Here is a 12,732-nt window from a genome sequence, read left to right as displayed (position 1 = left end):
TTTGTTAAGGGAAAATTATGTCTGACTAACTTGATTGTATTTTGAGGAGGTAACCAGGAGGATTGATGAAGGCAGTGCGTATGATTTTAGCAAAGCTTTTGATAAGGTCCCACATGGCAGACTGGTCACAAAAGTAAAAGCCTATGGGATCCAGGGCAAAATGGCAAGTTAGAACCAAAATTGGCTCACAGGCAGGAAGCAAAGGGCAATGGTTGATGGATGTTTTTGTGACTGGAAGGCTGGGGTTCTGCAGGGCTCAGTGCTGGGTCCCTTGCTTTTGTGGTATAGATCAATAACTTGGACTTCGAGCGGGGAGTTCGTGAGGCGGCCTATAAAAGGCTCGAGATCAAGGAGGCAGCGGGACTTCGAGCAGGGAGAGTTCGTGATGCGGTCTATAAAAGGCCCGAGATCGAGGAGGCAGCGGGACTTCGAGCGGAGAGTTCGTGAGGCCAGCCGGTGCAGCTGCAAAGCAGTAGAAAGAAATTGAAAGGTGACATCACAGCCAAGGGGGTAAGTGATTGGCTGGTGACTGGCGAGTAGTTTTTCTTTTTCTTTTCCTTTATCAGTAGGTAACCTTTGTCATTGTTGTTGCCAATTAAGTTAATTTAAGGGTCAAGTCATGGCAGGAGTGCTCAGAGCTGCAGCACCTGACAGACCGCATTGCGGCACTGGAGCTGCGGATGGATTTACTCTGGAGCATCCGCGATGCTGAGGATGCCGTGAATAGCACATTTAGTGAGTTGGTCTTACCGCAGGTGAAGGTTACACAGGCAGATAGCAAATGGGTGACCAACAGGAAGAGCACTGGAAGGAAGGTTGTGCAGGGGTTCCCTGTGGTCATCCCCCAGCAAAACAGATACACTGCTTTGGGTACTGTTGAGGGGGATGACTCATCAGGGGAGAGCAGCAGCAGCCAAGTTCATGGCACCGTGGGTGGCTCTGCTGCACAGAAGGGTAGGAAAAAGAGCGGGAGAGCTATAGTGGTAGAGGATTCTATTGTAAGGGGAATAGCTAGGCGTTTCTGTGGTCGCAATTGAGACTCCAGGATGGTATGTTGCCTCCATGGTGCAAGGGTCAAGGATGTCTCGGAGCGGCTGCAGTACATTTTGAAGGGGGAGGGTGAACAGCCAGTTGTCGTGGTGCATATAGGTGCCAACAATACAGGTAAAAAAACAGGATGAGGTCCTACATGCAGAATTTAGGGAACTAGGAGTTAAATTAAAAACTAGGACCTCAAAACGTAGTAATCTCAGGATTGCTACCAGTGCCACGTGCTAGTCAGAGTAGGAATCACAGGATAGCTCAGATGAATACGTGACTTGAGGAGTGGTGCAAAAGAGAGGGATTCAAATTCCTGGGACATTGGAACCGGTTCTGGGGGATGTGGGACCAGTACAAACCGGATGGTCTGCACCTGGGCAGGACCGGAACCAATGGCAGAGGGGGAGTGTTTGCTAGCGCTGTTGGGGAGGGGTTAAACTAATATGGCAGGGGGATGGGAATCTATGCAGGGAGACAGAGGGAAGAAGAATGGGGGCAGAAGCAAAAGATAGAAGGAACAAAGGTAAAATGGAGGGCGGAGAAACCCAAGTCAAAAATCAAAAAGGGCCACATTACAGCAAAACTCTAAAAGGGCAAAGTGTGTTAAAAAGACAAGCCTGAAGGCTCTGTGCCTCAATGCGAGGAGTATTCGTAATAAAGTGGACGAATTAACTGCACAGGCAGCAATTAATGAATATGATATAATTAGCATCAGAGAGACATGGCCCCAGGGTGACCAAGGCTGGAAATTCAACATTCAGGGGTATTCAACATTCAGGAAAGATAGACAGGAACGAAAAGGAGGTGGGGTAGCGTTGCTGGTTAAAGAGGAAATTAACGCAATAGTAAGGAAGGACATTAGCTTGGATGATGTGGAATCTGTATGGGTGGAGCTAAGGAATAACAAGGGTCAGAAAATGCTGGTGGGAGTTGTGTACAGGCCACCAAACAGTAGTAGTGAGGTTGGGGACAGCATCAAAGAAGAAATTAGGGATGCGTGCAATAAAGGTAGAGCAGTTATCATGGGTGACTTTAATCTACATATAGATTGGGCTAAGCAAACTGGTAGCAATACGATGGAGGAGGATTTCCTGGAGTGTATTAGGGATGGTTTTCTAGAGCAATATGTTGAGGAACCAACGAGAGGACTGGCCATCCCAGACTGGGTGGTGTGTAATGAGAAAGGACTAATTAGCAATCTTGTTGTGCGAGGCCCCTTGGGGAAGAGTGACCATAATATGGTAGAATTCTTTATTAAGATGGAGAGTGACACAGTTAATTCAGAAACTAGGGTCCTGAACTTAAGGAAAGGTAACTTCGTGATGGTATAAGACGTGAATTGACTAGAATAGACTGGCAAATGATACTTAAAGGGTTGATGCTGGATAGGCAATGGCAAACATTTAAGGATCACACTGATGAGCTCCAACAATTGTACATCACTGTTAGGAGTAAAAATAAAACAGGGAAGGTGGCTCAACCGTGGCTAACAAAGGAAATTAAGGATAGTGTTAAATGCAAGGAAGAGGCATATAAATTGGCTAGAAAAGGCAGCAAACCTGAGGACTGGGAGATATTTAGAATTCAGCAGAGGAGAACAAAGGATTTAATTAGGAGGAGGAAAATAGAGTATGAGAAGAATCTTGCTGGGAACATAAAAACTGACTGCAAAAGCTTCTATAGATATGTGAGGAGAAAAAGATTAGTGAAGACAAACGTAGGTCCCTTGCAGTCAAATACAGGTGAATTTATAATGGGGAACAAAGAAATGGCAGACCAGTTGAACAAATACTTTGGTTCTGTCTTCACGAAGGAAGACACAAATAACTTTCCGGAAGTACTTGGGGACAGAGGGTCTAGTGAGGAGGAGGAACTGAAAGATATCCTTATTAGGCAGGAAATTGTGTTAGGGAAATTGATGGGATTGAAGGCAGATAAATCCCCGGGCCTGATAGTCTGCATCCCAGAGTACTTAAGGAAGTGGCCCTAGAAAAAGTGGATGCATTGGTGATCATTTTTCAACAGTCTATTGACTCTGGATCAGTCCCTATGGACTGGAGGGTAGCTAATCTAACACCACTTTTTAAAAAAGGAGGCAGAGAGAAAACAGGTAATTATAGACCGGTTAGCCTGACATCCATAGTGGGGAAAATGTTGGAATCAATTATTAAAGATGACATAGCAGCGCATTTGGAAAGCAATGACAAGATCGGTCCAAGTCAGCATGGATTTATGAAAGGGAAATCATGCTCGACAAATCTTCTGCAATTTTTTGAGGATGTAACTAGTAGAGTGGACAAGGGAGAACCAGTGGATGTGGTGTATTTGGACTTTCAAAAGGCTTTTGACAAGGTCCCACACAAGAGATTGGTGTGTAAAATTAAAGCATATGGTATTGGGGGTAATGTACTGACGTGGAGAGAGAACTGGTTGGCAGACAAGAAGCAGAGAGTCGGGATAAATGGGTACTTTTTAGAATGGCAGGCAGTGACTAGTGGGGTGCCGCTCAGGGCTCAGTGCTGGGATCCCAGCTCTTTACAATATACATTAATGATTTAGATGAAGAAATTGAATGTAATATCTCCAAGTTTGCAGATGACACTAAACTAACTGGGTGGTGGTGTGAGCTGTGAGGAGGGCGCTAAGTGGCTGCGGGGTGACTTGGACAGGTTAGGTGAGTCGGCAAATGCGTGGCAGATGCAGTATAACATGGATAAATGTGAGGTTATCCACTTTGGGGGCAAAAACAAAGGTAGAATATTATCTGAATGGCAGCAGATCTGGAAAAGGGGCAATACAACGAGACCTGGGTGTCATGGAACATCAGTCATTGAAAGTTGGCATGCAGGTACAGCAGGCGGTGAAGGTGGCAAATGGCCTTCATAGCTAGGGGATTTGAGTATAGGAGCAGGGAGGTCTTGATGCAGTTGTACAGGGCCTTGGTGAGGCCTCACCTGGAATATGGTGTTCAGTTTTGGTCTCCTAATCTGAGGAACGACGTTCTTGCTATTGAGGGAGTGCAGCGAAGGTTCACCAGACTGATTCCCGGGATGGCTGGACTGACATACGAGGAGAGACTGGATCGACTGGGCCTGTATTCACTGGAGTTTAGAAGGATGAGAGTGCATCTCATAGAAACATATAAAATTCTGATAGGACTGGATAGGTTAGATGCAGTAAGAATGTTCCTGATATTGGGGAAGTCCAGGACCAGGGGACATAGTTCAAGGATAAGGGATAAGCCATTTAGGACTGAGATGAGGAGAAATTTCTTCACTGAGAGAGTTGTTAACCTGTGGAATTCCCTACCGCAGAGAGTTGTTGATGCCAATTCATTGGATATATTCAAGAGGGAGTTAGATATGGCCCTTATGGCTAAAGGAATCAAGGGGTATGGAGAGACAGCAGGAAAGGGGTACTGAGGTGAAAGATCAGCCATAATTTTATTGAATGGTGGTGCAGGCTCGAAGGGCCGAATGGCCTACTCCTGCACCTATTTTCTATGTTTCTAATTTGGGGGTATGATTAAGAAGTTTGCAGATGACACGAAAATAGGCTGTGTGGTTGATAATGCTATGGACTGCAGCAAGATATCAATGTACCGCAGGTGGGCAGAACAGTGGCAAATGGAATTCAATCCGGTTAACTGTGAGTTAATGCATTTGGGGAGAGCTAACAAAGCAAGGGAATACACATTAAATGGTACGACACTGAAAAGTGTAGAGGAACAAAGGGACCTTGGAGTGCAGGTCCACAGATCCCTAAAAGGTAGCAGGCCAGGTAGATAAGGTGATTAAAAAGGCATATGGAATACTTGCCTTTATAGAATACAAGAGTAAGGAGGTTATGCTTAAACTGTATAAAACACTGGTTAGGCTGTAGCTGGAATACTGTGTAAAGTTCTAGTCACCATATTAAAGGAAAGATGTGATTGCACTGGAAAGGGTGCAGAGGAGTTTGACAAGAATGCTGCCTGGACTGGAGAATTTTGGCTTTGACGAAAGATTGGAGATGCTGGGTCTGTTTTGTTTGGAACAGAGGAGGCTGAGGAGAGATTTGATTGATGTGTATAAAATTATGAGGGGCATGAATAGAGTGGATAGGAAGGACCGGTTTCCCTCGGCAGAGGAGTCAACAGCAGGGGGCATAGATTTAAAATAATTGGGGGGATATGAGGGGAAATCTCTTCACCCAGTGGGCGGTGGGGGTCTGAAACTCACTGCCTGAAAGGATGGTAGAGGCAGAAATCCTCATTACATTAAAAAAATGCTTGGATGTGCACTAAAAGTGCCGTAACCTCCAGGGCTACGGACCAATAGCAGGAAAGTGGGATTAGGCTGGATAGCTCTTGGTCGGCAGACGTGGACACGCTAGTTCAAAATGGCCTCCTTCTGTGCTGTACATTTCTATGATTCGTCACGCTGCTTGTTCGACATCCAGTACTAGATGAACAGCAATTTCCTCCAATTAAATATTGGGCAGACTGAAGCCATTGTTTTCAGTCCAGGTCACAATCTCCGTTCCCTAGCCACCAACTCCATCCCTCTTCCTGGCCATTGTCGGCGGCTGAACCAGACCTTTTCACAATCTTAGTGTCCTATTTGACCCAGAGATGAGCTTCCAATCACATATTGGTTCAATTACTTCTACCTCAATGACATCGTCCGTCTCCACATCTCCCTCATCTCATCTGCTGCTGAAACGCTCATCCATGCCTTGGTTACCTCGAGACTTGTTTATTCCAATTATCTCCTGACCGACCTCCCATCTTTCACCCTCCATAAACTTGAGCTGATCCAAAATTCTGCTGCCCATATCCTAATTTGCATCAAGTCCTGTTCACCCATCATCCCTTTGCTTGCAGACCTACATCGGCTCCTGGTCGAGCAACGCCTCGATTTTAAAATTTTCATTATTGTTCCCTCCATGGCCTCCCCATCTCTGTAACCCCCTCCAGCCCTACAACCCCCAGAAATCTCTGCGCTCCTCCAATTCTGGCCTCTTGTGCATCCCAGATTTTAATCACTCCACTAATGGCACCCTTTCCTTCAGCTGCCGGGCCTCAAGATCTGGAATTACCTTAGAAACCTCTCCACTTCGCGACCTCTCTCTCCTCCTTCAAGATGCTGCTTAAAACCTCTTTCTTCAAGCTTTTGGTCATCAGCCCTAATATCTCCATATGTGGCTCAGTGTCAAATTTTGTGTGACCCAAAGTCTAAATTCTATATCAAATTAATGTTTAATTTACAAAAAGCATTAGTACAATCATTTGTAAATGTTCTATTTATACATACCGTTGTCATATTACTAAGATAGTGTACTGGTGAACTATGGAACAGGGCACTTAATTACAGAAAACACACAGTTATCCTACCTTCTAGATGAAGTAGTTCTGATGAGTCTGGTTGGCCATCTGTGGGGTTAGCACTCTGCAACATCTGTAATAGATGGTCCATCTTTTCCTATTAAAGAAGAAATGGTAATTGAGAAAATAATGCGATTTAAGCTAAGACAAATCTCCATGACCTGATGGTTTCTACCTCAGGTATTAAAATACATAGGTGCGGAAATTGCAGCTGCATTAGTCATCATTTTCCAAAGCTCTGGATTCGGATGTGGTTTTGGATTGAAAGTTTGCAAATGTCAATCTATTATCTAAGAAGAGAGGGATAGAGAAACCAGGTAACAATAGACCTGTCAGTTCATCAATTTTCGCTAAGTTAGTGGAATCGATCATCAGAGATGGAGTAACTGAACACTAGGACAGGCATCAAGTGATCAAAGAGAATCAGCATGGATTTGTGAAGGGTTGGTCATGTATGATTAATGTGGTTGAATGTTTTTGTGGAAGTCACTAATGTGGTGGATAGGGGAGTGACCATGGACGACGTCATCTATATGGACTTCCAGAAGGCATTTGATAAGGTTCCACACCAGAGATTATTAGCAACAATCAGAATACACGGAATTGGAGGTATCCTTTATGACATGGCTGGTAATTGGTTGGAAGGTAGCAGATAAAGTAGGGATAAAGGGTTAATTCTCGGATTAACGGGATGTGACAAGAGGTGTGCACGGGGGCCTCAACTTTTCACCAATAACTTGGAGGACAGCATAGAGTTGAATATCCCAGTTTGCAGACAACACTAAATTAGGAGACACAGTAACTTGTGTTGATGGGAGGATGAAGTTACAATTAGTTAAAGAGTGGGCAAAACTATGGCAGGTGGAGTTCAATGTGGGAAAGTGTGAGGTCATCCAATTTGAATCGGAGAAAAATACATTTTCTTAATGGTGAGAGACTAGGGCAGAGAAATTCACGTTGTTTACGCCTCCAATGATTCCCGCTAAATTTTGCGGGCATTGTGTGGCAGCAGTAACCCGTAGCGCCCCGCTCTGCTGCGCCGGCGAGGATGACGTCATCACGATGCACAGCGCCCCTGACCCGAAATTGGGTATCGCCCTCTGAAGCTGTGCGGGACGATGTCAGCGACCGCTTCAGGGGGTGTGTACAGGGCTGCTGGCGGGGCGCCCAAGTTAAAGGGGAGGTGCGGTCCTTTGAAAAATAAATGTATCCGATTTTGTCGAGCGCCCATTGGCACTTTGATCACGGGGTCTGTGTCGCGATTCGTCATCCTGCTCAAGTGCCAGGCTGGTGGCACGGCACACCCGCTCCCTGGTAGTCCAGGGAAGCCCCTTTCATCATCGCAGAGTTTGCAGCTTGGGCTCTTCCCTTTAATTAAGGGAAGAACCCATCCTACGCGACAGTGCTACGCAGCCCAGTGCATAGCACTGCAGCCCGCTCCCGTTCGCCCCAGAAAGGAAGTGGAGCACCTTATTTTGCACTTCACTTCCAGTCGGGGAGCGGTAACCAGAATTTATCGAGCAGGGCGGGAGCTCCGCGCCTGGCGCAAAATGTCCCACCTCACGGATGTTACCACCCCCAAATGGGCGCGACGGAATTTTTCCCCCTAGGAGCTATGGAAGACTAAAAGAATTCAGGTGTCCATGGACACAAATTAATCATCATCATCATAAGCAATCTTAAAAATGAGTTCTTAAAAAAGCGGCTGAACAGTCCAATAAGAGAACTGCAGTCCCGGTCACAGGTAGTCGTCGAGGGTAAAGGAGGGTGGGACTGGTTTGCCGCACGCTCTTTCCACTGCCTGCGCTTGATTTCTGCATACTCTGTTGAGACTCGAGGTGCTCAGTGTCCTCTCGGATGCACCCTCCACCTAGGGTGGTCTTTGGCCAGGGACTCCCAGGTGTCAGTGAGGATGTTGCACTTTATCAGGGAGGCTTTGAGGGTGTCCTTGAAACATTTCCTCTGCCCTCCTTTGGCTCGTTTTCCGTGAAGGAGTTCAGAGTAGAGCGCTTGCTTTGGGAGTCCCGTGTCAGGCATGCGAACAATGTGGCCTGCCCAGCAGAGCTGTTCGAGAGTGGTCAGTGCTTCAATACTGGGGATGTTGGCCTGGTTGAGGATGCTAATGTTGGTGCATCTGTCCTCCCAGGGGATTTGCAGGATCTTGCGGAGACATCATTGGTGGTATTTCTCCAGCGACTTGGTGTCTAATGTACATGGTCCATGTCTCTGAGATTTACAGGAGGGTGGGTATTACTACAGCCCTGTAGACCATGAGCTTGGTGACAGATTTGAGATCCTGGTCTTCGAACACTCTTTTCCTCAGGTGACCGAAGACTGCACTGGAGGCGATGTTGGATCTCGTCGTCAATGTCTGTCCTTGTTGATAAGAGGCTCCCGAGGTATGGGAAATGGTCCGCGTTGTCCAGGGCCGCGCCGTGGATCTTGATGACTAGGGGGCAGTACTGTGCGGCAGGGACAGGTTGGTGGAGGACCTTTGTCTTATGGATGTTAAGCGTAAGGCCTATGCTTTCCTACGTCTCAGTGAATATGTTAACTTTGTCCTGGAGTTCATTCTCTGAATGTGCGCAGACCAGGCGTCGTCCGCCTACTGTAGCTCGACGACAGAAGTTGGGGTTGTCTTCGATTTGGACTGGAGACGACGAAGGTTGAACAGGTTCCCACTGGTTCTGTAGTTTAGTTCTACTCCAGCGGGGAGCTTGTTGAGTGTGAGGTGGAGCATGGCAGCAAGGAAGATTGAGAAGAGGGTTCGCGCGATGACGCAGCCCTGCTTGACCCCGGTCCGGATGTGGATTGGGACTGTAATGGATCCGTTGGTAAGGATCACGGCCTGCATGTCGTCGTGGAGCAGGCAGAGGATGGTGCCGAACTTTTGGGGGCAGCTGAAATGGAGGACGACGCTCCATAGACCCTCGCTGTTGTTTGTTGTACCCCGTAGGGGACAAAATCATGTTCCTTGTATCCCGTAGGGGACAAAATCCGCACTGTGGCTCCTCATCCACAGGGAGAAGACAGTTGAGGAGGACTCTAGCGACGACTTTCCCAGTGGCTGATAACAGAGATTCCTCTGTAGTTGCCGCAGTCGGACTTGTCCCCCTTTTTAACGATGATCATGATCACTGCATCTCAGATCTCCCGGCATGCTTTCCTCCCTCCAGATGAGAGAGATGAGGTCATGCATTCGTGCCAATAGTGCCTCTCCGCCATACTTCAGTGCCTCAGCGGGAATTCCATATGCTCCCGTAGCCTTGTTGTTCTTAAGCTGTCTTATGGATTTTTCTATCTCGTCCAGGGCTTGCGTTTTACTGAGGTGGTAGCGAGTAGCATGCTGTGGGATGGAGTCAAGGACACGAGTCAAAGGCAGAGTCTCAGTACGGGAGATCTTCAAAGTGCTCCTTCCAGCGGGTCCTGACTGCCTCGGTGTCGTTGATGAGGGTTTCCCCGGGCAAGAACGGGGAAACAAATCAATACAAAGCTAATGGAATGTTGAACTTTATCGCAAACGGTTTTGAATTCAACAGTGAGGAAGTTATGCTTCAGTTGTACAGAACCTTCGTTCTGTTTTGGGTACCAAAACTCAGGAAAGGTAATAATGGCCTTGGAAGGGGTACAGTGCAGTTACCAGAATAAAGCAGGGATTACAGGTTGCATAAACTTGCCTTATATTCCCTCAAGTATAGAAGGTTGAGGGGTGATCTAATTGAAGTACTTCAAATGATAAAAGGTTTCAATAGGACTGAAAGAGAAACTATTTCCTTTGGAATCCAGAACGAGAGCGCAGCATCTTAAAATTGTGGCGTGAAATCAGGTAGCACTTTTTTTTTTACACAAAGGGCAGTGGAAATCTAGAATTCTCACCCTTAAAAGGCTCAACTGAAGATTTCAAGACAGAGAGGAATAGATTTGGTTAAGGAACGATTTCAAGGATTATGGAGCAATGATGGGTAAATGAAGTTAAGGTACAGATCAGCCATGATCTAATTGCATGGCGTTACATGCTTGAGGGGCTGAATGATCTAGTCCACTTCCTATGTTCAAGAGGAAAGACATGAGCCAGAAAACCTTTTACGCAGTCTGCTTCTTAGGCAGACCCTGGGAGTTGAGGATGACTGCTTCCACACTATTACGAGTTCTCAGGTGACTGAAGAGACCAATGCGGGGCCAACAGTCTCGATCACAGGTGGGGCAGACGGTGGTCGAAGGGACAGGTGGGTGGGGTCCTGGGTTGTCATGCGTTCCTTCCATTGTTTGCGCTTGGCTTCCGTGCGCTCCCGGTGAAGAGACTCGAGGTGTTCGGCATCTTCCCAGATGTTTCTCCTCCACTTTGAGCGGTCTTGGGCCAGGGATTCCCAGGTGTCGGTGAAGATGTTGCACTTCAAGGAGGCTTTGAGGGTGTCCTCTGCCCACCTGGGGCTCACTTGCCGTGTCGGAGCTCTGAGTAGAGAGCTTCTTTTGGGAGGCTAGTATTGGGCATGCAGACAATGTGGCCTGTCCATCGGAGCTGATCACTTGTGGTCAATGCTTTGAAGCTGGGCAGGTTAGCCTGAGCAAGAACACGGATGTTGGTGCGCCTATCCTGCCAATGGATTTGGAGAACTTGCTGAGGCAGCATTGGTGATATTTCTCCAGTGCTTTGAAGTGCTTGCTGTACATAGTCCATGTCTCTGAAGCATATAAGAGGCGGGTATCACGACTGCTCTGTAGACCATGATCTTAGTGCCAGGTTTGAGATCCTGGTCTTCAAACACAGTCTTACTCAGGCGACCGAAAGCTGCACTGGCACACTGTGTTGGACTTCGTCATCGATGTTTGCTCTTGTTGACTGTAGGCTCCCGAGGTATGGAAAATGGTCCACATTGTCCAGGGCCTCGTCATGGATCTTGATAATCGGAGGGGCAGTGCTGTGTGGCGGGGGCAGGTTGGTAGGGAACCTTTGTCTTCTGAATGTTTAATGTAAGGCCGATACTCTCGTACGCTTGGTGATAGTGTTGATGATGGTTTGGAATTCAGCCTCCGAATGTGTGCAGGCGCAAACGTCGTCTGCATACTGTAATTCAATGACAGTGGATGGGGTGACCTTGGATCTGGACTGGAGGCGACGGAGGTTGAACAATTTCCCGTTTGTTCTGTAGATTAGCTCCACTCCAGCAGGGAGCTTACTGAGGGCGAGATGGAGCATTGCAGTAAGGATGATCAAGAAGAGCGTTGGTGCAATGACATAGCCTTGCTTGACCCCGGTCCGCATGTATATTTGGTCTGTGGTGGATCCGTTGGTCAGGATCATAACTTGCATGTCATCATGAAGCAGGCGGATGATGGTGACAAACTTATGAGGGCAGCCGAATTTGAGGAGGATACTCAACAATCCCTCACGGTTGACAGTGTCGAAGGCCTTTGTGAGGTCAAAGAAAGCCATGTAGAGGTTGGTGCTGCTCCCTGCTTTTCTTTTGAATTTGACACGCAGTGAAGATCATGTCCGTTGTGCCCCTTAGTGGGCCGAATCCGCAATGCGACACTGGGAGGAGCTCATCAGTCACTGGGAGTAGGTAATTGAGGAGAATTCTTGCGATGACTTTCCCTGTGGCAGACAGCTGGGAAACTCTTCTGTAATTACTGCAATTGGACTCATCACCTTTCTTGAAGATGGTCACGATTACGGCGTCCGAGATCCCCGGCATGCTCTCCTCTTTCCAAATAAGAGAAATACGTTAATGTATTCGCACCAATAGTGCTTCTCCGTCATGCTTTAGTGCATTGGCGGGGATTGTTTCTCGCTTTTGGATGGCCTTTTCAACCTCATGCCGGGCTGGGGTTGTGTTGAGGTGGTGGTGGGTAGCATGCTGTGGGATGGAGTCGAGGACACACACGTCAAAGACAGAATCTTGGTTAAGGAGATCTTCGAAATGCTCCTTCCAGGGGTCACTGACTGCCTCTCTGTCCTTGATGAGAAGGAGGAACTGAAGGAAATCCTTATTAGTCAGGAAATTGTGTTAAGGAAATTGATGGGTTTGAAGGCTGATAAATCCCCAGGGCCTGATGGTCTGCATCCCAGAGTACTTAAGGAAGTGGCCCTAGAAATAGTGGATGCATTGATGATCATTTTCCAACAGTTTATCGACTCTGGATCAGTTCCTATTGACTGGAGGGTAGCTAATGTAACACCACTTTTTAAAAAAGGAGTGAGAGAAAACGGGGAATTTTCGACCAGTTAGCCTGACATCAGTAGTGGGGAAAATGTTGGAATCAATTATTAAAGATGTAATAGCAGCGCATTTGGAAAGCAGTGACAGGATCAGTCCAAGTCAGCA

The 12,732-nt window shown here is 47.1% G+C and overlaps 1 protein-coding gene across 2 annotated transcripts in view; it reads right to left on the bottom strand.

The window, feature by feature from the left end:
• LOC139264621 (signal transducing adapter molecule 1-like) overlaps positions 1-12,732 on the bottom strand; it is a 90,336-nt gene that overhangs the window by 18,655 nt on the left and 58,949 nt on the right. For both annotated transcript variants that reach the window (XM_070881366.1, XM_070881365.1), the window contains exon 10: positions 6,416-6,503. In XM_070881366.1, coding sequence (XP_070737467.1) covers positions 6,416-6,503 — 88 coding nt within the window. The remainder of the gene's footprint in view (positions 1-6,415; positions 6,504-12,732) is intronic.

This window comes from Pristiophorus japonicus, chromosome 5, assembly GCF_044704955.1.
Source record: "Pristiophorus japonicus isolate sPriJap1 chromosome 5, sPriJap1.hap1, whole genome shotgun sequence".
NCBI classification, from domain to species: domain Eukaryota; kingdom Metazoa; phylum Chordata; class Chondrichthyes; family Pristiophoridae; genus Pristiophorus; species Pristiophorus japonicus.
Note: the sequence above shows the minus strand (reverse complement) of the source record. Positions and strands in the feature narration are given on the sequence as shown.